The sequence below is a fragment of the Rhododendron vialii genome, chromosome 13a (assembly GCF_030253575.1).
Source record: "Rhododendron vialii isolate Sample 1 chromosome 13a, ASM3025357v1".
In the NCBI taxonomy this organism is placed as follows: domain Eukaryota; kingdom Viridiplantae; phylum Streptophyta; class Magnoliopsida; order Ericales; family Ericaceae; genus Rhododendron; species Rhododendron vialii.
In genome coordinates this window covers 2,906,629-2,933,428 of record NC_080569.1, presented here as the reverse complement: position 1 = coordinate 2,933,428, position 26,800 = coordinate 2,906,629, and the positions used below count along the sequence as shown (strand labels likewise).

Here is a 26,800-nt window from a genome sequence, read left to right as displayed (position 1 = left end):
GCTTCTAATAAAATAAGTGAAGAAGCGCTTCAAAGCGAACGATACCCTATGATCAGAGATTCAGAATATGAGTCAATAATTTGATCGATATTCTTTAATTAAATTTTTTTTGACCGAGTTTAAATGTTTTCTCATATTTATAGAAATTCTGAAGTTATTTTGTTCCAAATGTTTATGTTAAAGTAGGACAAATTTTTGAAAAATATGCTCAATAAGAACAAAAATAAGTTATAAATAATTCCAAGAAGTTGGTTTGGTGATCTTGGCCTGAAACTTAGCTAGAATTTACTCCATTCTAAAGTTTTAAGTTTGATTCCACGTACCTGCTTTGCCAAATAAAAAAGTTATAAATACATCAACTTGTTTTCGTTTTGGTCAATAATGATTTTTCTTCACGATTATATTACTCACTTAGTCAAATCGATTATCCTTAGAATGTCGACCAATAACCAAAGTAGAAATGAGTAAAAAAAATAAACTAAATAGTTGAAGAGATTCCATCTCATCCACGCTTATTTCTAAATTCTAAGAACGTATTTCTCATGAATCTTATATTGAAGTAAATGATAATGACCCAAATCTTTGTTTGTTTCTTGATGTTCCCAGTCCAAGGCTCCAAGCTGCCGCTTTCTACGTACGTGGGTGGTTAAGTGAAATTACCCCTTTGTCGTTCTACCCAATAAAAAAAGCTGCCGCTTCTTATTTGTCCACGTCGTCTCCCACTGAAATCAGCAAAAGCATTGGGACAAGTCATTGACAGTTGTCTTGGGCGAAATTTTTTTTTTTTATGAGATATACGTAATCAAAATAACATGATACTTGTAATTTTTAAAGTTAATACGATTGATTTGTCAAATTTTATGTCCAGAATAATATAACTGAAATGTGTCTTTAATATCCTACTAACAGTTAAAGGTTTGATATTCAAAACAATGAATTTTTATGAAATCGAAAAATAAAATATTTTGTACTATATAATAATTAGGAAAATGCAGTTTTCTATTACAACATGCAATATTTGGACTTTCACTCCAGTTCAGAACTTCTATTCCCTCTCTTCCTCTACTATATCTAAAAATCTCTCTCTCCCAAAAAAGTATAGCAAAATTAAAAGTACTTCAAAAGATTGCGAAATGGGCGAGTCCAGCAGCACGAAGAGTAGTACATCAACAAACGTGGAGCTAGCCAACGGCGTCGCCATACCGTCACCGGTACCGCTCTTCGATTCACTCAAGACGTCCATGAAGGAGACCTTCTTCCACGACGACCCACTCAGGCAATTCAAGAACGAGTCGTGGCCGTCTTGGTCTCGGAAGCTCGTAATGGGGCTCCAATACTTGTTACCGATCCTCGAGTGGGGCCCGCGTTACGGCCTCGAGCTTCTAAAACACGACTTCATCGCCGCTATCGCTGTCACTAGTATCGCTATCCCGCAGGGGATCGGCTACGCCCAGCTAGCAAACTTGCCGCCTACTATTGGCCTTTGTAAGTGCATTAAAAAGTTTTGGCAACAATTTTCCTCTCTTTGTTTTCCTTACAAAAAAAAAAAAAAATAACAATTTTCCTTTCAAACTGGCGTTACACATTATTGAATTAATTTCAGTAAGAGCGTGACAATGTTCACTTGGCTACTTAGCTTAAAATTGATATCAAAATTGAAGCCAATCTTACCTTTAACTATTGCTCCTAAAGCTTTGATTTTCCGGCCGGTACATGTGGCTTATCAACAATTTGCTGGTTTTTGTTTCACATTGAGGTTGAGGCTAGCCATTCGATTATTGTGGCTTGTTTGGTTTTGTCTTTAAACTGTCTTGATTCAGGCTTTGGTTGGTGTCTTGCCAACTCAGCTTTTATCTTGCGGGGCTTTGGGGACAAGTGACTGTCGATCTGTGTCGGTGTCAACCTCGTCAGGATACGCGAGTCCCGTTGTGCCTTTGTTTCCGTTAATCTTTGTACTACTATTTCAAAAATTAATATAAAGTCTTTTTGTTTGTTGAGAAAAAAAAGAAGAGATAAGGTCGAGTTAAAATCTAATGGGCTCTTTGGGGGGAATATTTGGGTTGGAAAATGCAGATTCGAGTGTTGTTCCACCGTTGGTGTATGTAGTGATGGGAAGCTGGACGGAGTCCCGTTGTGCCTTTGTTTTCGTTAATCTTTGTACTACTATTTCAAAAATTAATATAAAGTCTTTTTATTTGTCGAGAAAAAAAAATGATAAGGTCGAGTTAAAATCTAATGGGCTCTTTAGGGGGAATATTTGGGTTGGAAAATGCAGATTCGAGTGTTGTTCCGCCGTTGGTGTATGCAGTGATGGGAAGCTCGACAGAGTTCCGTTGTGCCTTTGTTTCCGTTAATCTTTGTACTACTATTTCAAAAATTAATATAAAGTCTTTTCGTTTGTCGAGAAAAAAAAAATGATAAGGTCGAGTTAAAATCTAATGGGCTCTTTGAGGAGAATATTTGGGTAGGAAAATGCAGATTCGAGTGTTGTTCCGCCGTTGGTGTACGCAGTGATGGGAAGCTCGACGGAGATGGTTGTGGCTCCTGCGGCGGTTGTTTCACTGCTCACAGGTACTATGTTGGGGGCCAAAGTGAACGCTAATGAAAACCCGACACTTTATCTTCATCTAGCTTTTACTGCAACTTTGTTCGCCGGTGTCTTTCAAGCTTCTTTGGGTGTCTTGAGGTTGGTATCACAGTATCGTTTTTTTTAAGTCCTTGTGTCGATTTTTTAGATTAATCATCCGTTTGTAATCATCAGTCTATTTTTATATCCCTTGATTAGGCCCTTTGACAAAAATTTTGAAATAGATGAATGGCAAGACACCATCATTCCGCCGACGATGAATCGTCCAAAAGGTTATGGGGCCGGACACAGAATTTAAGTACCCAAAATAATAACCGATACGAATAAAGATTTAAGACTTCATATATTCTTGTTTTTCCAGTTCAAATATCCAACTCCTACAATATTTCTTTTTCTTTGTGTTTCATTGATGCAGGTTAGGGTTTCTAGTGGATTTCATATCAAATGCAGCAATAGTGGGCTTCATGGCAGGAGTAGCCACGGTGGTGTGCCTACAACAGCTGAAAGGGATACTTGGGCTTCAGCATTTTACCCATGAGACCAATATTGTCTCTGTCATGCGTTCTATCTCCTCCCAAACCCATGTGGTCTCTCTCTCTCTCCAAAGGTTTTTTTTTGTACTTTCAAGTTGTGTTCCAGGCAATGGTCATTTTATATACGACGTTGATGAGTTTAACACGCACAGTGGAGGTGGCAAAGCGCTCTAATGGGATGTTGTTTCCTCTCTTACCTCGTCGTCGCTAGATACATTGTAAGTAGTTTCATAGCAACACTTTTAAATATGCTTGCTTAACGTTTCGATGAGCGGAAAAACTAAATTAATTTCTGGCAAATACACTGACTTCTCCTCTGGTTGTAGAAATTGATGCATGTTCTGATCTTTTGAGACTAAACACAAATGTAGAGCAGGAAACGAGCAAGCCTCTTTTGGATATCGGCAATGGCTCCTTTGACGTCGCTTATCACGGGGAGCCTTGTTTTTCTCACCCATGCGGAAAATCACGGGGTTCAAGTGGTGAGCACTAGCCCTATATATACCTCGATCGTCTTTCTTTCTCTATCTCTCCTACATGATCTCTGGATAGATATATAATCATGTACGAGTAAAGCCAAGTAACCCAAAAATTTATGGAGGTGTGCAAGTAGAAAAAGGTTGCAATATATATTCAACTCTGATCAAAATCCCAGTAAAGAATTACCCGTGTTTTATGTATATACATATGTTTCTTTGCAGATAGGACAATTATCGCCAGGGCTGAATCCTTTGTCAATAACACATATGGTATTTGTGTTGCCGTACATCTTAACTGCCGTCAAAACTGGCATAGTAACCGGTAGCGTTTGTCTCGCTGTAAGTCTAAGTTTCTCTCAACCTGTAATTTTGCTTTTAGCTCCTATACAGTACCACTCATCATGACTCCCACATCAATGTTGGCCGGTTGTTAATGCCACGGAGTGTTACTATCTCACCAATGAAACATGACCAAATTAGGAAGTAGAGGATGATAAGGTCATGAGAATTTAAAATACGGCCGGGAATGACCATGGTTTGCATGTCGATCGCAGCGAGGAATTGTGGTGTGCAAAAGCTTTGCCATGTCCAAGAATTATCATATTGATGCCAACAAAGAGATGATTGCTTTTGGGATGATGAATATTCTTGGTTCTTTCACTTCTTGCTACCCCACCTCAGGTATTTACGTCCTTACTTTCATTCCATTTGCGAAGATAATTGATTTTTAAACTCTATGGTTTTGGTATTTCTTTTGTTTTCCTCATACGTTCGAATTCATAATAATGTCTTTTCATAGTAGTATATGTGAAAAAACCCAATATATGAAAGGACAGTATATATTGTAACTTCACATGCAAAGGGATAAAAAAACAAATCGATTATAGAAAATAGGAGGGTGAAAAGAATCGATTATGGGCTGTAAATTATGCTTCACAATAGCTTACGCGTAACCCGACTAATTTTAGAGGACCATAAACTCATTGTTCATTAGCTGGGGGCCTGGGGCTCCACTTGAAGCACAGAGCAATTGTGAGCATTTGCAAATGTTGCGAAAGTTACTAAAAATATTTATGGGCATAACAATGAACTTCAGGATCACTTTCCCAATCTGCGGCGAACGTCAACGCGGGGGCAAAACAGCAGCTTCTAACATCGTAACGGCGCTGGCAGTCCTGTTTACTTTGGTATTTTTGACGCTACGGTTCCAATACACTCCCATCGCGGTGTTGTCTTCGATAATAATGGTGGCGACAATAATGGGGATAGTAGACTACGAAGCAGCTATCCAAATGTGGCGTATCGACAAGTTGGACTTCGTGGTTTGCGTGGTTGCCTACGTTGGCTTGGTGTTTGGCAGCATCGAGATTGGTTTGGTCGTCGCGGTATGAACCATTCATTTCTCAAGCTACAATTAGGGTTCGGATTTTTTCCGATCTAAGTTTTGGACTGATCGGGACGGTCTAAATTGGGATCATATATTGGTATATATAATTGATGTGCGAATTTGCTCAAATACTGATTTTGTCGGTACGAGTATATTTCGGATTTGCTCGTGTATTTTTATCGGTAAGACTATCTAAGTAAATTCGAACCATTAATTGCAACAATAAACGATCTAGATTTGAAACGTTCCGTCAAAGTCCAAATTAAAGACTTGAGACGATCCAATTCCTGATTCTGAACTTGAAACTCGTTCGTCTGCTAATTGTTGGTGCTTTGATGATGCAGCTTGGATTATCTTTGCTTAGACTACTGTTTCTCGTCTCGAGACCAAGGATTGCGGTTCTCGGAAACATCCCAGATTCTGTGATCTACAGAAGCATTGATCAGTACCCAAATGCCACTAATGTTCCCTGAATTCTTATACTTGAGATTAGTTCTCCCATTTTCTTCGCCAATTCATGCTACTTGAGAGAAAGGTTCTAAATTAAAACATCTAGTTTTCATATTTAATACTCCTATATATATACCAGCTGTAAAATATTAATAAAAAAGCGTCTCCAACGGTTAAACAAAATCACACTGTAGCCAAAAATAGGGTTGGCTTCAAAAAATTGGCTCCAACCACCTGAGATGCTCTAACAACGTCAAATACCATGAAGGCTAATATCAAATACTTGATCTAGGATTTTGCGGTGGATAGCCGAGGAACAAGACAATCTAAAATCCGAGGAAAAACCCAGCTTACGTTTTCTCGTACTTGATATGGGTGGTAAGTTATCATGATGGATATGATATTGAATTTGTGCTGCTGATCTAGAGATATATATATCAATTCTATGACTTATATAGTACTATATAAATTGATCATCTCTGGTTATCAGCGGTTGGCAACATCGATACAAGTGGAATCAACATGTTTGAAGAGCTCAAGAAGAATACTGATATAAAGGGCTGAAGGTATATTTTACTATTTGTAGTTTGTTTTCAACAACCAACAAATTAAAAAAAAAAAAGTTGCATGAAATGATTTGAAAAAGTACCGTTTTCAATTATATTTGTTCGCATTATGACACTCTATATATAATTGGTTGCACTTGTAGGATCATTTTGATATGGAATGATTTTCGAAACTCTTATTTCTTTTTCTCGGCAAAAGAAATTTACGAATCTTTCTTTATTAATTAGAACTACTAGAACCTTTTTAGCAAAAACCATGGGTTTTTTTTTTTTTTTTGGAAGGGCAAGAAGTGTTGTTCCTTAGTTAATTAGTGAGATTTGAGAAGATGATTATGTTCCCTTCCCTTCCTTGTTTTTTTTATAGCTCTTCCAGGCGAATCCAAGGGGTGAGGTGATTGAGAAGCTAAACAAGTCAAAGTTGATTGAGGCAATAGGGCAGAAGAGGATTTATCTAACAGTGGGAGATGCCGTTGAAGCTTGCAACTCTATGCTTTACGCTTCCAAACCAAAATAACTGGCTATTGAATCAGATTACTCATTGATCAGTGAGATGTTTGAGCTACCAATAGAGTTAGAGGAGGGGGGTGAATGTACTTCAGTTGAGATATATATTATGAATGACGAAAAAAATTCAAATTTGATGTATAGTTTATATTTTTTTCATTCCTCTTATTGTGATGAATGGTGCGATCTAAAAATTTGAGCCAAGTCTAATACTTCTTCTATCCCAATTTGGTTGTCCCTTTTATAGTTATAATTAGAATGATGGAAAATATAGTTGGTATTGACTTTTCCAATTTACCTCTTTTTATGCTTAGCATGACACTTAATATAGAAAAGAAAATGTGAAAGAGTAATGTTACATAACTTTTTATGTTGACTTTTTAAAATAAACATATGTTTTTTGTTTTGTTTTTTTTATGCTCGATAATGAACATCCTCCTACGTTTTTGGGACATCCATAAAAAAGAAAGGACCAGCAATTTGGTGCAAGAGGAGTAATAATTTTGAAGAAAAAGAACGGTGTCAAAAACTGAATAGGAGATGCTAGAATGGCCGGTTTGGCTGCACATCCCGATAATCAAAGTCTCGGATCTTAACCGATCAAACGGGCAGTTGATAAGAAATTGCCGCAGTATAAATTCGGGGTACTTAAATATTCATCCTCCAATCTAGTATGGGTTATGTTTTCATTCCATCCACTTTTTAGGATTATGTTTCCATCCTCCAATTTTTATAAACCCAAGTTTACCCTTTTTGCACTATATTAATTGTATTTCTTTGTTTTTCAAGATACTGTATATAGCCCTGATTTTTGGAACTGAAAACTAACCTCGGAGGTCCCGTGCGTAATTAATGGATATACACATCTAATTAATCCTAATCTTACGCTTTCCATGTATATCTTTTTCAAAACTTCCAAATATTCATTATGGCAAGGGATGAAAACCCTCTCTCCACTCTCTCGGATTTGAATCGCCACCCGCTCCGTCAACTTCTCCGACTCATCCCGACGCTTAGTCCTTTGGCCTCACGCCATCTAGTCCGTCGCTCATCTTGGATTCCATCCCGTCGCCGACCTCACACTGCGCTCACGCCATCCAATCCGTCACTCATCCTGGATTCCATCCCGTTGCCGTTCGTCGCTCATATGGTGTTTCTTTTCATCTTGTATTCCAGCCTGTTGCCATTCGAACATGTGCCTGATCACCATCCACCTATTGCCCTCGTCCATTGCATCGGGAAATCCTAAAACGATTGAGGAGAAGATGATTCAACAAAGAAACCCATTTTCACTTCTCCCATGAAAACCCATTTTCATTCCAATCTGCAATAGAATTTGAAAACCCACATGGGTTCCTCCGCCATTCTTAATTGAACAGTTTACCATGAATCGAATTTTTGAAATATGTTTGTTTTTTTATGGTAAATCATTTTTAGAAGATGATCAATATTGCATGTATAATTGTTCATCGAAATCATGTTCTCATCATGGTGTATTACGTACAAGCAGATGAGTTATTATAGTAGTTTTTGAATTCATGGTAGATTATTTGTAGCAGTTACCATGAAATAGGTATTGGCCAACCAGATATGATAAAGTGACCATATTTTATGAAATTAATATGATAAGCTGACCATATTTTTGCATATATTGATCATGTTAAAATACCCACGTATTAACCAAAAAGGTCATATTTTTAATTGATCTTATTCCATGAAATATGGTTAAATTATCATCAAAACAGGTGTTATCGTGATTAGTGTTTCATGGTTAAATTACCATGTCAATTTTAACATTTCATGACTATTCGTAATTTAGCTTGAAACCGATTTAATTAACATGACGTACTCCCAAAATATTATCATTGAAATACACACACAACGATTGTGTAAAACACAACACACAACCAATCTCTCATCATCCATTGCTGTAATAAATTGTCAGGATTCGCTCAAGCTCTTCCCCATAAAAGTTAAACTTTTCCTTGGAAGAGTTTTTATAGAATCTAAACCGTCCAAATGCATCTGGACGGTCAGAATTACGCACACAACTAACACAACAGTGCAAGTAGCATTTTTGTAAAAGTAATCAATCATATTAAAATTACCAAAAAATCATGAATTATGATTGTTTTGATGCGATTTAATTTGAAATATAAAAGTAATAAGATAAAAAAATAAAAAAATAAAAGTAATCAATCATATTTAAATTTACAAAATCCCACTGATTTAGAAAAACAATTCAATACAATCCCACTAAATTAGGAAAATAATCCAATCCAATCCCACTAAATTAGGAAAATAATTTAACATATAATCATATTTAAATTTACAAAATCCCACTGAATTAGGAAAACAATCAATCCAATTCTACTAAATTGAAAAAATAATCCAATCAATCCCACTAAATTAGGTAAGTAATATAACATAATATATGTATATCATAGTGAAAATGGTAAGAAATGTAATTTACACATTATGAGGATAAAAAAATAAGCATGAAAAAAGGGCGGAATGATTTCTTACATGGCATGGATAAAGATGATAGATATTTAAATATTCCTATAAAGGGGAACTCTGCCCAAATATTACCGCGCGCTAGATGACAATAACAGTCCGTTTGGATGGAGTGATTTCAAGAGAAAAAAAGAAAGAATTTTAATTTCTAGTCAAATCACTCATTTGAATTGACCATTTTGATGAGAAATGAAAAGAATAGTATAAAATAAAATGTTTTAATAGAATCATCCATTTTCTCACCAAATCTCACAAAAAATGGCAAGATTTTACGGAAAATAACTCATCTTGCTTATCTCACCGTTTTTCATCATCTAAAGTGGCCCTAAAGCCCGCGTATCGTCCTTATCCATGTGATCATCTAATTTAAATTTTACTGTAGTATCAGATTATCCATGCGTCGGATCGAGAAAAAAGAAAAGAAAGGATATTCCATGCGATCGCGTTCCAATCTTTAAATTAGTCCAGTGCCAGACTCAGACGCTGCCGGTGATCGAGTCCGTTTTCCAAAAAGAATGCCGTCAATCGCGTCGATTGTTCGCCGGAAACTCCACCACAACCCTTCCAATCTCCAATCACGGCTGTTGTTCAGTACAATTCCGGTGCAGAACAACCGGAGTAATACCGGAAAAAGGATTGAGAAGATACTGGTGGCCAACCGAGGCGAAATAGCCTGTAGAATCATGAGGACCGCCAAAAGACTAGGGCTCCGAACCGTCGCCGTGTACAGCGACGCGGACAGTCACAGTCTCCACGTCAAATCCGCCGATGAATCCGTTCGCATCGGTCCGCCGCCGGCGAGGTCTAGTTATCTCAACGCTTCGTCCATCATCGAAGCCGCAATTCGTACCGGTGCTCAGGTGATAATTGATCATCTCAGCGTATTGATTTCCTTCTGTGTCTTGATTACTGTTGATCCTCATTCAATTACTCCTATATTCTTTGATTGTCACATTATACACGCAGAACGAGCCAAGCACTTGGTTGTTCAAGTTTGATTGGAACTTAACGATCTACAAAATATGTTCGAGCTTAGCTTGTTTACGAGACAAGCTAGTCTCAATCTCAAACAAGCCAAATGAGCCGATTAGTAGCTTGAACTTAACGAGCTTTAAAAAGATGTTCAACTTTGGTTTGTTTATGTGCCAAACTGATCTTGAATGAGCTTTTAAGCGAACATGAACTTGAAATCGAGTAGTTTGGTTCATTTAGCAGCCCTACTTGGTTGTGTTTTGTGTCACGGCATGCTTTTTGCCCCTCAAATCCTCTAAAGGGCTGCAAACGAGCCGAGCCAAGCTTTGAAGTGTATGAGCTCGGCTCATTCAAAAGAATCAAAACTAAGTCGAGCTTGAGCTTGGTTTGTTGACTAAACGAGCCGAGCCAAGCTTTCACAAATAAGTCTGAGTTACCACTAATTACTAACCCGAGCTCGGCTCATTTACTTAACAAGGTTAAAACTGGAGCTCGACTCATATATAATGAACCGAGCCGAGCCGAGCCTCGAGCTGCTTGCGAACAGCTCAGTTCGTTTGCAGCTTATTCTCTGAACCAAAACACACTTGGTGTTCAGATGCATTTTTGGCTGCGGGAGACATTTTTGGTTAATAGAGGATTTGAACTCTTCTTTCTGTACTGTTCCGTAATGATTTCCCTTAACTGTATGAGTACATTGCAGTTTTATTGTCTAGGCAAGGTTAAATAGTCTCAACTACAACTGTTGCTTTTTAACTGACTAAGTTATCATACCAGTGATGCTTCTTATGAACTCATATTGATGGTCAGTATCTTGTCTGGCAATTGAGTTACTGCATTGCGTCTTTATCTTCGTTGGCTTTTCTGCCCTTTATACTGAATTTATCTATGTTGGCATTGCTAGAGCATGAGTGATAGTGTTTTGGCAAATGCGAGGTCATTGTTTCAGAGTGAAAATGTTTATGTAATATTTAGGCTATCCACCCGGGCTATGGTTTCTTATCAGAAAGTGCTGAGTTTGCTCAACTTTGTGAAGATGAGGGTTTTACATTTATTGGACCTCCAGCATCTGCTATCAGGGACATGGGTGATAAAAGGTACAAATCTGTGCCTTCTCTTGTTAATCCCTTTGGTCCCGAATCCTGGTTTGTTCTCTCTCTCTCTCTCTCTCTCTCTCTCTCTCTCTTCCGTGTTTTTGTGGGGGCAAGGGAAGAAGAGCAGAATAAAGTTTCGGTCTCTTTATATTGAATCTGTCAGTCTTAGCTTCCAGAATCGCATCTATTATGCACCACTTGTTCATTTCTTGGGTTTCGAATTAAATGTATTTTTTTTTCCCATCTATTTTCCAAGTGTATGTTGTGTTTTGTTCTCTTGCCCCTCAACTTTTACCGATTATGCTTAGAACTCTAAACCTTAGTCTTGCACTTTTTAAATACAGTTTCTAGACATATGTGTTCATTACTTGGTACATATGACAACATGAGGCTGCAGGTTGATATCTCAATGTGTGTGTTCATGTTTGTCTATACTATTACCATATTTTCTCTTCTTCCTTTTTCCTTGTGAAAAAGGCTCTAAAAAAGTTTGTTCACTGGGATGGTAGTTCTTAATTGGTTGTAATCTGTTTTTAATCTGTTCTCAGTGCATCAAAGAGGATAATGGGTGCAGCAGGGGTGCCACTTGTGCCTGGATACCATGGTCATGAACAAGATGTTGACCTCATGAAGTCAGAAGCAGACAAGATTGGATATCCTATTTTGATAAAGCCAACTCATGGAGGTGGAGGGAAGGTGTGCCACTGGTTGTGTTCCCTCTTATGATTATTCTTGGACTGTCATGATTGTTGACCAGTTATTGGTGGCAAAACACATCGCAATCAAGTTCATCAACATCTGTGTGATTTTCTGTTCATTCTCAGGGTATGAGGATTGTGCAAGGTCCAGGTGAATTTGTTGACTCGTTTTTGGGAGCGCAACGTGAAGCTGCTGCTTCTTTTGGCGTAGATACAATCTTACTTGAGAAATATATCACACGGCCAAGGCACATAGAAGTCCAGGTACTCTTATGTTTGAGCATCTCTAGATAAGTTCATGTATGATAAATTAAGCTTGAAATCCAGCCTGTCGTATATACTCAGTTTCCTTGTTGTATCTGTTTATTTGATTTTGTGTTTGAAATCTGTTGTTGAGTCGTTGGCGCATTGTCGTATTTTTTGTCTAATGGAAAGGTCATGATAAGAACTTATGTTGCTTATATGACTTAGATGCTGATTCTTGTGGTTCTCTGAATTTGTTTTATATGTGAAGGTATTTGGGGACAAACATGGGAACATCTTACATTTGTATGAGAGAGACTGCAGTGTCCAAAGAAGACACCAGAAAATTATTGAAGAAGCTCCAGCTGTATGCAACTGTCTCTGTATTTTCAGTTTAGCTTTCTTGTTCTAGATGTCTAAACTTTTGGTAGAAACGATGTTGATGCAGCCAAATGTCTCGAATGACTTCCGCTCCCATGTGGGTCAAGCTGCTGTATCTGCAGCCAAGGTCTGAATGAGCACTTAGTCAAGGAGATCAGTATAGTATTATCCCATTCTCTCATATCTATATCATAACTTATGAAAGATAATAATTCCACAATATGTCATTTTCTTGAGACAATATGAATCTTCTCATTTCTTTTTCTTCCTCACAATTTAAGGCATGCTCCTGGTTCTGTACATCTGAATTATCATTGAACCCTGATTGCTGCAGTCTGTTATCCTAGTGCTGTACGTTTGTCTTAGGAGACAAACTTCAATATTTCATCACACATCGTTGAAGCCCAAATCAAATATTGTAGATAGTTTAGATAGTTTAGCCCAAATCAAATATTTCATCACACAGTTCCTGTTCTATCTTTTGATGCTATGAAACCTGATGCTTTGCGCTTCTCCTGTAAATTTATATCCTCATCTAAAAACTCCTCCACTGAGTGTTGTCATGATCGTTGACTTGCTATTTGAGACTGGTTTGTCGCCTCTGTTGTATGGTTAGGCCTGAATGTAGTCAGAAGCGGGGTTTCAATCTTTCACCACGCTTATTTGCTAATGGCTTTTCGTTTAAAGGTTGAGATTCCATCAATACCATATGCCCGAAAACTTTATTTGATAAGAGAATTATGTTTCTCGATTTGCTTATGGTATTCTCATGAGAATTTGGAAGAATACTGCAGATTTCTTGTGAGTATACAAACAAAATGAAAATCTTGATCGTTGAAATAGATGTCTGTGCATGTGCGTTTGTGTGTATTTTTGTTATCTTTTTTTATCCTTATGGTTTATTTTGTTGCTTATATGTCTGGCCCAACTTTGTTATTGACATCTTTTCCTTCACATTTCAACATTTTTTTTTTTGTGATCCATTCAACTAGTTTCACTAATTTGGCAGTTCCTTTCTGATTTCTGAAGGCAGTTGGTTATCACAGTGCTGGCACTGTGGAGTTCATAGTTGATACTTCGTCGGGACAATTTTATTTCATGGAGATGAACACCCGTCTTCAGGTTCTTTGATCACTTTGCTTCCTTCCTTTATTCTCTGAAAGTATAACAGGCATAAATGTGGGTCTGTATTTTTACTGTGGTAGGTTGAACATCCTGTGACTGAGATGATTATTGGTCAAGATCTCGTGGAGTGGCAGATAAATGTTGCAAATGGAGAGCCTCTTCCCATGAGTCAATCACAATTGCCATTATCAGGTTAGTTTTGTTCCCATTTTTTTGGTTTCCATATTGTATTCTGCTTTATTTAGAGAGAAATGATCCTTTAAAAGTGTTCCAATTGCGTATTAGTGACAACAGGATATACAAGGCTGTTGTGATTGGCTGGTCCCTAATAAACAGAGGAAGGAGAATAAATGTTGTGTTTCACAATTTCCTTTTCTTTCCCCCATTTATGTAGTTGGATGAAATAGTTAGAGCATTTTATTTTCAAAATATCCGATGATGTATAGAGAGTGACAAAATGTAGTGAAGCGACTTTCAACAGTGCATGAATATAACTTGGCAATTTTTTGAGAGGTGTTAATGCTAGGTTTCTGCCTTCATCCAGGTTTATATGTTTTTGTATGTTTGGAACTTAAAGCCACATTTCCTTCATGTACGTGTATTAAGACATGCTGACATGTCTCAATTTGTTGGCAGGTCATGCTTTTGAAGCCCGAATATATGCTGAGAATGTTCCGAAAGGATTCCTTCCTGCTACTGGTGTTCTTCACCATTATAATCCTGTTCCAACTTCATCCACAGGTACAAGTTTATCTCAGAAGTTGATGTTTTATGAACTAAACGCTTACAACTTATATTTTGGCAGCTTCTGATACCAGCGCCACTCACAATGATTCCTGATTCATTAACTCATTAGTCCTTATAAAAACTGCACAAAGGAATAAAACTATACATGCCCCATATTGGAATCCTAATTATCCTTCAACCGTATACCTTTTTGGTGTAGTAATGCTTTCCTTAGCTGGTCAAGGAACCATGCAAGTAAGATATACTTTTGTATGAAAGGTATTTGTAGAGGACAATCCCACCAGTTGTTAGAATGGCATTTGTTTGGATATTTCCCTTGTGGTATAGATTTTTTGTAATGTTCGGTCAATGCCATCAACAGTTCGGGTTGAAACTGGAGTTGAAGAAGGGGACACTGTGAGCATGCATTACGATCCTATGATTGCAAAGCTTGTAGTATGGGGAGAGAATCGTTCTGCAGCATTAGTTAAACTAAAGGACTCCCTGTCAAAGTTTCAGGTAGAGTGACGCTGGATATACGTCTTCAGTTCACCATACTTCCAATGTTCTATCTTTGAAACATAGATGGTTATGCTTTCGTGAACCAGCAAATTATAAATATCTAATATCTTCAGTATGATCTGTCAGCCTGCTGCTGTGATTCCATATTCTAATAATATGATCATCCTCGATTCCCTGGGACAAGGAAAAGGGACAATCATGTAAAGGATGACATATTTTGTTGATTTGTCTCAGGAGATCCCTTTAGCCAGAGTTAACCGATTGTGGTCATGTTTTCTGTGTGTGAAAGGTTAATTTCTTGTTTATTTTGTGCATCCTTGTGGATCACTCAGCTGTTTCTTTGTGTTAGAGTAAGCAAATTATAAATATCTAATATCTTCAGTATGAGCTGTCAGCCTGCTGCTGTGATTCCATATTCTAATAATATGATCATCCTCGATTCCCTGGGACAAGGAAAAGGGACAATCATGTAAAGGATGACATATTTTGTTGATTTGTCTCAGGAGATCCCTTTAGCCAGAGTTAACCAATTGTGGTCATGTTTTCTGTGTGTGAAAGGTTAATTGCTTGTTTATTTTGTGCATCCTTGTGGATCACTCAGCTGTTTCTTTGTGTTAGAGTATGTGTTCCACATTGCTTGGGTATGGAATGGGAGATCACTTAATAACATTTGGGACCTCTCTACTCGTTGCCAATTGGTTTCTACATGGTAACAGAGTAGGCCCATTCCATCCCAAATTTTATGTATAAAAAAAAATTTAAATCTAGCCCACACCCCACGATGACAGGCCCAGAAAAGGCTGCACTTTGATAGGACCCAAAAAGTGGCCATGCGTGACAGACCTAAATGCGTCTGCACGTGAGGGGGGTGTTATAGTAGTTGTCCCACATTGCTTGGGTATGGAATAGGAGATCACTTAATAATATTTAGAACCTCTCCACCCGTTGCCAATTGGTTTTGAGATGGATATAAAGTTTCTACACTTTGTATAGACATGCTACTTCCCAGCTGACTCGTTCTACAGTTCAGTTACTGTTTTTCTTCCACATTTAGTCAACAATTGCAAAATTGTCGATGCAGGTAGGAGGTCTCCCGACCAATATAAATTTTCTCTCCAGACTTGCCAACCATCAGGCATTCCAAGCTGGTGAAGTAGAGACCCACTTTATTGAGCACTTTCGAGATGATTTGTTTAGTGATCCAAGTGATCAAGTAGCGGCACAAAAACCTTATAATGCTGCTAAATTGAGTGCATCCATGGTAGCTGCATGTATTTGTGAAAAGGAGCACAGAGCATTGAAGGAGAGGCCCCCTGGTATTGTCGAGTCTCCAAGCTTGTCTCGCGATCTGTGATAGTTAAGCCTCTCAGTCTGTCTATCAATTTCTGCAGGAGGGCTCTCGGTTTGGTATGCTCATCCCCCTTTTAGAGTTCATCATCATGCAAGGCAAACCATGGAACTTGAGTGGGTGAATGAATACGATAACATTGGTTCAAAGCTTTTGACACTTTCTATCACCTATCAGCCAGATGGGAGCTATCTCATTGAGGTAGTATCTTACTCTTTGTATAGTATGGCTCTTGACCATCACTTCTTTTGTTTGAAAGAAATACCACCAATTCTTACTGTTCCATGAGGTTTTCCTGTTCTTAGTTATCTATTATGTTATCCTTTTTTTTTTTTTTTTGGTACTTACAGACAGGGGAAAGTAGTTCCCCAGGTTTGGAAGTCAAAGTAGCACACTTGGGAGACCGTGATTTTAGAGTTCAAACTGATGGTGCAAGCATGGATGTTAGTTTAGCAGTTTATTCCAAGGTAAACTTTGTCTATGTGGATTTTCAACCCCAATCAAAAGTCCATTGAACTATGTTTGTACTCTCTCTCTCTCTCTCTCTCTCTCTCTCTCTCTCTCTCTCAACCAGTATGCTGTTGCATGATGTCTCTTATTCTTGCTTGCTTAGCCAGAATAATTTAAATAGAGTTCCTTGTAGAATGAACTCAGGGCATGCAAGGAACTTTTATCCTCTTCTCTGTGCAGATCCGCAGATCCACCATCATACATACCTTTGAATATATTGTGTTAACAAAGTTTGTGTTTCTGCTGTAACCATGTTAAACACTCACATGATACTAGAGGCAGATACACAGAGAAACACAACAAACCTTGATCACAGTAAGCGTTTCTGATTTTGGTCTTCTAGGATCGGAATGAGCATATTCATATATGGCGTGGTCCACACCATCATTACTTCAAACAGAAAATGGGACTTGAGCTGTCCAATGATGATGAAATACAACACAAGCCAACTTTTGAGACAGCATCCCACCCTCCAGGGACTGTGGTGGCACCCATGGCTGGTTTAGTGGTTAAAGTTCTCGTAAAGAATGGGAAGAAGGTTGAAGAAGGGCAACCTATAGTAGTCTTAGAAGCTATGAAGATGGAGGTCTGTTTTTAAGCTGGCCATAATTCTAGCCTACTGATGTTTCGAAGTTAAGAGGTTTTGTGATTTACGTCTTTTGTTTCTTCATGTAATAGCATGTTGTGAAGGCCCCATCTGCTGGATTTATCCATGGGCTTCAGGTTGCAGCAGGCCAACAAGTATCTGACAGTAGCGTTCTCTTTTATGTCAAGGTTAGACATTTTCTTATCAAACCTCATCACTTGTGCTTTAGATTCATTACTTAGATATTCGTACTACCTCACATGACACAATAAAGGTTATTGTATAATTGTTTGGAAAAGGAATAATTGTTAGTGCTAAGTGCTCTCTATGGTTTTCTTGATAAATGATTTTCTGATTAACTTGCTTCAAATCACAAATGTGTAAAATTATTGGTCGTAGAAACTTCTATGTAGTACGGTTTCTAATGTATTGACATATGTAGCCATTGTCATATAGCTATGCTTTTCTGTGCCGATGAATAGCTGTTCTTACCAATGTTGTTGCTTGTTGCCCCTTCAAAATTAGTTGTAAGCCGATACTGAGTTATAGTATCATTCCTCGCAATGACCATTTTGCTGCCTTCGAAATAAAGAACTTACTTCAAATTCTTGACCTTTTCATTCCTTGAGCTATTGTAGTTTACCAAACTGTCTAGCATAATAGACTTATCTTTTTTTGCCAGGATGAATGAAAAACGGCTTGACTTCGAGTCCTTGCTAATGTGGAGAAATCTCAACTGTAATTGCACAGAGGCTATGAGAAACTGATACATGATGATGCATTGGGCATATTTTGTTTCTTCTTTGATTTAATGTCTTCAAAATTCCGATATGTAAAATAATAAACCTCCGTGTAGATTAACCCAAACCTAACATTCTTCAAGATGGAGCTCTCTTGTTCTTGGCAATCGCTAATAAGGTATGCATCTGCTTGTTACTTTTTCCAGCGTATTCTGTGGATGAATGGGTAGGATCTCATTGAAAGGGAGGAACGTTGTGCACTCTTGCCTTGTGGTTTTAGCTTATCTTTAGTAGAGTAGGTGTACTAGGAAATTTGCTGACATAGAACTTGTTCAATGAGTAACAATTATTTGCAAATTCCTATAGGTATATTTTCCTTTTCTATTCCCTGAGGAAAGGGATGGAATTCATACAACATATGTTAGAGGGTTAAGGGGTTTAGTGATTATCAAGAGCTGAATAATTGACCTAGGTGAAATAAACCAGGTACTTAACTTTGTTTATGTGCCCAGGCGTTGTTTTCCTCACTTTGCCAATATCATTCTTGCACATCGGATTGAATCTTTACGAAAGAGACTTCTTTCAACGTAGACCATTTATAGAGGTCTATGAACAGAAAAATAAAGTTCCAAGTGCCTGGTGAGTGGTGGCTGGTCAATCGATTTTGATTGGGTAAAATTCACTGGCACCCTTGGAGGTTTTGCTCTTACGACAAACTCTCCCTGGATGTTTGAGAAATGGCTATGCACCCCGTTTGAGTTTGTCTGTTGATGAAGTTAACAAAATCTTTTACAATGACGTTCTTGCTCCTTCCAAAAGTCGGTTCTTCCTCTCCCCCACTTTTCCCAATTCTCACATGTTAGGCATCACCGTTGGCTAATAGACCACCACCACAAAACCTCAGACGAGCACTGCTAATGCCCATCACCACCCCTGTTCTCCTTGCCCGCTCTCCTCTTCCATGACCTCTCTTCCCATGCTTGCCTCCCTCCTTCCACTCCCTTCCACCCACTGAAATCTCGCAACCATCACATCCTTCCTCCCTTAGTAGCAGTGGAACTGCAGAAGACCCCCTCTCTCTCTCTGGAGAAGAAAATAGGAGCCAATAGGTTCATGTTGAATGTGTGCTAGTTCAGAGTCAATCGTATGTGCAGCTGTCAATTTTTTTGTAGTGTAGTGCAGTGCTTTCATAATCGGGGATGGGGTGCAAGTGAAATGCAAATACAAACATTGAGGAGGGGAGGAGATTTTTCATAGGTAGAGGAGGAATCAGTTCGAAAAGCAAAACCCCAGGGGGTGAGTGAAATTTATGCTTTGTCTAGATTCTGTACGCTTGGTGGGTGCATGCAGACTCTGGCATTTTTTTCCTCTGGATGAAATCCCAGAAGGTCAATAGAGTAGAACAGGATAAAGGTGCTTATAGTTATAGGATGTAGAAATGATCCTTCTGTCATCATGCACCAATGGAACTGCTTTTCGCAGTTTACGTGTCCCCTTTTAAGGATTCCAGTCGGATTACATCCTGGTCCGAGGTGCTTTGGGAGGAATGGTAGGGATTAGTTCAAGGTGCGCATAAGCTGATCTGGAACACTCTGCATTACCACAAAAAAAATAAAAATTGCATCGCAGTCGATTTTAAATTATGCTCTATTTTTCTTCAGAAATACAATGTTTTCATCCATAATTTTTTATTTTTTTGCACAATTTGAAACATTCATCCCAACCGTTATACTACTTAAAATTATTTCCCCAAAGAGGGAAAAAAAAAAAAAAAAAAGGCTCCAACTTTTCTTCTTTTCTTTTTTTATCGTCAAGGGCTCCAAGTCTCCAACCCTTACCCTATCCTTATTTCCTCATTTGATTGCTGAACTTGAAATTCTCTACTTTTTATGTGAATTATTCTGTGTTCTAGCATCTTTGTTACAACACTGAACGAATATTAACCAGAATATACCATTATTGAAATCGGAATATTACTGAAAATATACCATGTCAAAAATTAAAAAAATAAAAATCAACAAAGCAGTTCTGTCCAAAATCTTTAGATATGTAATTATATATATATATATATACATATTTGTACAGCGTATCAAATACTAGGATTAATATTGAATTCCAAGTTTTTCTTTACTCTCAAACATCATTCATGGTAAGCAGTAATTGGAGCAAAGTCCTTTATTGTTATTGTTAATGACTTTGCAGTGAAGTCCAATTATATATGTGAGCTTGCCTCCGTCCTGTCTCGAATCATTGTATCATGTTGAGCTGGGTAAGAAGATTATGCACGTAATAATTAAGAAACTAAGATTTTTTACCGAGTTCGACGTGATAAGATGATCCGATATTAGTATATATAGGATAGGACATATTTTTAAGAAGTACTCAAACTTATAGCGGTACAAGCAAAACAAAAATGAAGAGATAAAAGAAAGGATTGGTCAAAGGGATTGGACAACTAGTCCAATCCTTTTAAGGTCCTTCCTGAGCCCATTCAATGATCACGCCGTTCATTGTTTAGAAAGCGGTCAGCCACACCAAAATTATGTTGATTAGATATTGTTTGATATACTTTGAAAGATCATTTATCTTGAGAAATAGTTTTGAAAAAAAAAATCGCAACACTGGATTGAAGCTAATTTGTCTCAAGACAAAATAAAATGTGTTAGGAAAACCAATTTAAAAAAATGTGTCAGAAAAACATATCAAAAGATAGTTGATCAACATAATTTTTTGCATGTCTCAATTTCGGGAAAATGACATCCCAGGACATATTTTGATAATTAATATCCGTCAAGGACAAATTGAGAATATTTATTAATGTTGAAAATATCTTTGACGGGTATTAATTATCAAAACATGTTATTGGCCGTCATTTTCCCCTCAAGTTCTTAATAAGGTCGTAAAGTGAACGATCACGATCATAATGAGCTGAGAAGAGTCCAAAAATGAACTAGACTGGACCATTTAGTCCCTTTGAGTCTCATCTCTCAAACCAAGGGACAGAGGGTCCCAACCTAGATCTAGAAGAAAAACTTCTCTCTCTACTCTCCCTCCTTTGTCGATCGCTTTAATATTTGACCGTTTAATTCACAGAGTTCTGGAAAATAACTTTGTTAACTTTGTTCACTTACAAGTTTTGCAAATTTTTTTTATTCTCTGCACAATTCTCAATAAATTTTTTTTTTATCTCTTTCCATTCATTACATTAAAAAAAAATTTCAAAACTCAAAAACTAAACAAAGTGTTGCCAAAGAAATCAAATTGATCCAATATCGCAAGGACTAACTTGATCTCCATAAATCTAACGATTATGATTGTGATAATAAAATCTCAAAGGACCAAACCGAAGTACCCTGCACTGCAAGGAGTCAGGGACCCCAGTTCAGAAATTTAGGTGCATTTGCAGCCATAGAGAATAATATGTTAGTCTTCTTTTGAGCAGAACTTGTTAGTAGGAGGTCCAAATATAAAGATTTTCGACCACACAGGTAAAATCCGTTACAAACAACGCCACAACATTAGTAATTCCCTGTGGGAGTGGAAATAGGACTTCTTTTTTCCCGAATACGAAAAGGTTAGATAGAGTTGCCATGCATGGGGTCCGAGAGCCCTATATGAGGACACCAGCGCCGTCCCTTTTTTCTCCTCTCTCTCTCTCTCTCTCTCTCTCTCTCTCTCTCAAAATGTGGTGATTCCTTTGCGTATGTAATCTGCTCCACGATTCTCTTGGAGTAGCTTGAAGTTTCCGCTCTGTTCTCTCTCTCTCTCTCTCTCTCTCTCTCTCTCTCTCTCTCTTCTTTGATTTCTATTAGCTTCCCGTAAAAAAATAGGAGAGAAGATTTCGTGTTTATTGTTTTCCCTTTATAGTCACAAATTCAGGTTATCAGGTCAATTTTTTTTGGATGGGTTTCATTCTGTGGGTTGGTTTCTTTATTTATTGTTGTGAAAAATCTCTTCCGTGAAAGCTAGAATTTCATGAAATGGTTTGATCTTCAATTACTCCAATTGGGTTTTCATTTTTAGGGATTTTCATTTGTTTAATTTGAAATCTTGATGGTGAAGCTCGTAACCATGGAGCAGAAAGGAAATTTTTTCAATGGTAATTTCTAAATCAAAAAATTGCTAATCCTTCCCACTCAAACCTTCTTTTCCTGAAATAAGCTGATTTTGGTTTTGATATCCTTTTTCTTTCTTTCTGCTTTTGAAAAGATATTGGTTTGAAGTAATTTCTGGTATTCTAGTCTGCAAAAATGGATTTGAAAAGTGTTGAGGGAGGTAATAATGATGGAGAGAATGGCCTTGGCAAGTCTAATACAGAGGTGGGAGTGAAGGCAAAGGATGTGGGAAGTACCAGCGGCAAAGATATGTATTTCAGAGCAGATATGATTGATTTCAAGAGCTGGGATGTACAGTTGGAGAAGCACTTGAGTCGGGTTTGGTCGAGGGATAGGGAAGCTCATACGAAGAAGGAAGAGTGGGAGATTGATTTGGCTAAACTAGATATAAAAAGTGTCATAGCTCACGGGACATACGGGACTGTTTACCGCGGTACTTACGATGGCCAAGATGTTGCAGGTTATTCAGCTATGCCCTCTTTTCCATTCTGTTCAATGAAACAAGAACATATTTCATTTTTGTTGATTGCCAATTTGATACTTTATATGCTATGTTGTATCATTAAGCTACTTAATGCATCATTAGGTTTGAATTGTGTTATGCACTTATGCTCAGTCTGCATCGATGTCCTTTGAATGGTTATCATTTGTTTTAATCTCGGTTTCTGCCCCAATGAACCGATGTCTTTTGAATGGTATCATTGTGGTCTTAATTTCTTTAATCACTCGAATTTTGGTTGGCAGTTCCTAATTAGAGTATTGGATTGATAGTTTCAACGACCATTTGTTCTTGGCATAACGAGGTTTCAAACTGAAATCAATCTTCCGAAATGGGTCAAGGCAATACTTGATTTGTGCATCTTGGTTGAACAGCTATGATACTTTGTATATACATATTCTGCATAGAAAGTGAAATAGAACAGAGAAAGAAATTGCCCTCCTTATTTCACTTGGAGGATTTATCTAGAATGTGTCCTCCCACATAATCCTTTTCCTTTGAAGTACTTTAAAGGACGAGATTGTTTGATCCTTTCTAGTTGGTCCAAACTGGAAGTTGGGAAGTCTGGTTAATATTACTCGGTAATCATGTTTTTCTTTGTGTTAATATATCCTCACTACTGTATCTTTCGAATATTACAGTGAAAGTATTGGATTGGGGGGAAGATGGTATTTCCACAGCTGCTGAATCCGCTGCTCTTCGGGCATCGTTTCGGCAAGAAGTTGCTGTTTGGCAAAAGCTTGACCATCCAAATGTCACTAGGGTAAAGGTTTTTCTTTCGTCTTCTTCTCCTCTTCCTCTTCTTTGCTAAGATGTCAAGCTCGATGGTGGCATTGGTTCTGTCAAGCTTGATGGTGGCATTGGTTCTGTCAAGCTTGATGGTGGCGTTGGTTCTACATTGAAATACCCAATAACACAGCCCATTAAATAACAGTAGAATTATTTACTTCAGTTATGGTATCTCTTTGACTAGCATATATGACCTGATTACAATACTATCGACTCTGTTGGCTAGTGGCATAGCTGGTAATGAATTTTTTTTTCCTGTAAAACTTGATAACTGGAATTAACTGGTCGTCTCAAACTGCTTTTCATTTTCTTGCCTTTCGAAATATGTTTCATCTCTTTGTGTGATTGTCTGTATTTTCTTCTATATTCATTGAGACACTTATGTTACTTGTTTGCTCTTAAAAGTTCATTGGAGCTTCAATGGGAACAGTAAATCTCAAGATTCCTTCCAACACCTCAAGTGATGCTATTAATTCCCTTCCTACCAGAGCTTGTTCCGTTATCGTTGAGTACCTTCCAGGTGGAACACTAAAGAAGTACTTAATCAAGAATTGGAGAAAGAAACTTGCCTTTAAAGTCGTGATTCAACTCGCTTTGGACCTTTCTAGAGGGTGAGGCTAACTTCTGTCATTATTGGTTGAGATCCAAAGCGTTAATGCTTTGACTCTCTTTTGTTTCCGCAGGTTGAGCTATCTTCACTCAAAGAAGATTGTACACCGTGATGTTAAAAGTGAAAATATGTTGTTAGATTCTCGTAGAACTCTGAAAATTGCTGATTTTGGAGTTGCTCGAGTTGAAGCTCAAAACCCAAGGGACATGACTGGAGAAACTGGTACCCTTGGATACATGGCCCCCGAGGTACTACACTTTGTTACTCTTCCACTCTCAATCAATTTTCATTATGGATTGCTAAATTGTTCAAGATGCACTTGGCACCACAATTGAGTGAATGTCCACCTTTTTCTCCATCTCAGTTTTCTTCTCCCCGAAAGGAAAGACATCTAATGGTATAATTTTTTGCAGGTCCTCGATGGCAAGCCTTATAATAGGAAATGTGATGTATACAGTTTCGGCATATGCTTTTGGGAAATCTATTGTTGTGACATGCCTTATCCTAATCTGAGCTTTGCCGATGTATCTTCTGCAGTTGTTAAACAGGTTAGTCTATTACTAATATTATGTAGGAAAATTTTAAATTTTCAAGAATCTCGTCTGTTATTTGGAGTCTTGGACTCTTCCACATGTTTGATGTACTCACAATTGGATAACTTGAAATTTAGTGCCTATAATAATTTGAGTCCACGTTTTAGCTTTGCATGAAACCATCTTACTACCCATGAAACTCTATAGGACCTCGTACACATCATTTTACCACACAAAAATGCTTACTTCGAAGTTAGAGTGAGATGACCCGGCCAATTAAGACACACACATACGCACTCGAAATTCGTTCTTTATTCTGTGAGTCAACAAGAAAAGTTGGGAAATTGGGAAAATGCTCAATCAAACCTGTTTCTATGATGGTATATGTATGATACCTTTTCTTTGGGTACACATGACTGAAAGCCATCAAACCTTTTAGGAACACTATTAAGTTCATCCAAGTATGGAGATATTACAGGGCAACTGTGAAAGAAAAATGAAGTAGTAAACTGGTGGTTGGTAATTTTTTCTTATACGCACCCTTAAATCCTACTGGACCTCCTAGTTCCTCAATCCCGTCATTATCTTTCATATATTGACAATGGTAACTTTTTTCTTTGATAGAATCTACGTCCAGAAATCCCTAGATGTTGCCCAAGTTCAATTGCAAACATTATGAGGAAATGCTGGGATGCAAACCCAGAAAAACGCCCAGAGATGGATGAGGTTGTGAAGCTATTAGAAGTGATTGACACAAACAAAGGAGGTGGCATGATACCTGAAGACCAGGCTAATGGATGCTTTTGTTTCAGCGCAACTCGTGGTCCATGATTTTCATATTTTCACCTGCTTTTTCTTCCTTCTTCAATTCTACTACTTTTTTATGTTCAAACAAAGTTGTCATAAAGCAGTTTATAGCTATATTGCTTGTTTTGGGTGGGTTTTATACTTCATCGAATTGTTGGTAATGCACATATGTTGAGTTTAGTACCCGGTCCTTCCTAATTAAAGGGCTCCTTTCTCTTGAAAGTGTATACTTTATGGTGCTCTTATAGCCTTTACAAAGGTTGTGGCTGAAAAAATCTAGTGAGTTGATGGCATCCTTAGAGAAGAAAGTCATGTTTCATAGGAATTGCATCTGGCAATCATCACTGAAGGCATGTCTCCGTACACAATTGTCTAGTTTACTTGTTTGTGATGTTGCTTTGAACTCATGCATAATTTGATTCAGTGTACGTGTTTGTGATGGCGGATGCTTAGCAACAGACTTCTTTTGTGCATAGACTAGCACAGGTGTCATAGAACCTATATAGGCTTGTTGAAGTTTGGTTGAGAAAGATTTAACTCATCTTGTTTGTTGGGTAACTCGAAATAACATCTCGAGTGCAGATGATTCCAAAATATTCTAGAAGATTATTGAAGACTCCACAACATGCTATAGTTGTGTTGAGATTTCTAGAATGTCAGTGAAAATAAGAAAAATAAAAGATATTTTGTAGGAGAATTCTACAAGAATAATATAGACCATTAGATGAAAGTAATCTTAGCCGTCCATTACTGATATAAAACACTTGATTGGAAGGTCACTACTTTGTTTAGTTTGTGCGCATGTGTGTGAATGTAGGATGATATCACTCTTTAACTCCGTTCGAGAAGGAAAGAATGTCAAATCTAATTCGATGAAATGATTACGAAGGTGATACTAGCTAGTCACATATTTACTCACCATTTTTTGGTTCCTATTTGCATCTTATTAGTTTTATCAAATTTTGGACTAAATTAATTCTCAAAAACCACTTTTCTACTATAGCTAGTCAGTTTTTCACAATCATCCAGAATTAGGCTTTTTGCCCTCACTCTCTTCTCAATTAAATATTCAAATCTACCCAATATTCAAACCCATAGGAAATTCCAAACAAAGAAGAAATGAAGACACATAACAAAACCGGAGTAAAGGAACAACAGTGGCACCATGGCAAGATCTACCAAACGACATCAAACTCGACATCCTCTTTAGACTCCCTCCCAAATCCCTTCTTCGCGCTCCAAGTGCATCTGCCAGAATTGGCTCTCCCTCTTCTCAGATCCTCACAGACCAAGCCCAAACTCCGCCGACCAGATCCTCGCCATTTCTTCATTGATCCCCAAGGCAGAGAGAGTAGTTATACAGCAATTACAAGAGAGGGATGTCGATGGAGTGAGGGTTGGGAAATAATATAAAAATTGGAAGCGATTCAACAGTTGCTTGTCAAGTCAGACGAGTTACTATAGCAATTTCATTTTAGT

General features: G+C 37.8%; 2 protein-coding genes and 1 pseudogene across 2 annotated transcripts; all 3 read left to right on the top strand.

Moving 5' to 3' along the window:
* The first annotated feature begins 1,133 nt into the window (after positions 1-1,133).
* LOC131313176 (sulfate transporter 3.1-like) lies at positions 1,134-6,606 on the top strand (annotated as a pseudogene).
* A 2,795-nt stretch (positions 6,607-9,401) lies between these two features.
* Positions 9,402-18,135, top strand: LOC131312339 (methylcrotonoyl-CoA carboxylase subunit alpha, mitochondrial). Its single transcript, XM_058340040.1, has 16 exons — positions 9,402-9,883; positions 10,971-11,092; positions 11,638-11,785; positions 11,914-12,051; positions 12,302-12,397; positions 12,479-12,538; positions 13,441-13,533; positions 13,617-13,728; positions 14,173-14,277; positions 14,645-14,781; positions 15,866-16,100; positions 16,176-16,333; positions 16,483-16,599; positions 16,986-17,228; positions 17,321-17,416; positions 17,911-18,135. The coding sequence occupies exons 1-16, from the start codon at positions 9,539-9,541 to the stop codon at positions 17,917-17,919; spliced, it is 2,214 nt and encodes a 737-aa protein (XP_058196023.1). The 5' UTR covers positions 9,402-9,538; the 3' UTR covers positions 17,920-18,135.
* A 3,335-nt stretch (positions 18,136-21,470) lies between these two features.
* On the top strand, positions 21,471-25,501 carry LOC131312340 (serine/threonine-protein kinase STY13-like). Its single transcript, XM_058340041.1, has 6 exons — positions 21,471-22,543; positions 23,224-23,345; positions 23,777-23,982; positions 24,055-24,229; positions 24,395-24,529; positions 25,139-25,501. The coding sequence occupies exons 1-6, from the start codon at positions 22,219-22,221 to the stop codon at positions 25,343-25,345; spliced, it is 1,170 nt and encodes a 389-aa protein (XP_058196024.1). The 5' UTR covers positions 21,471-22,218; the 3' UTR covers positions 25,346-25,501.
* Positions 25,502-26,800: the final 1,299 nt, after the last annotated feature.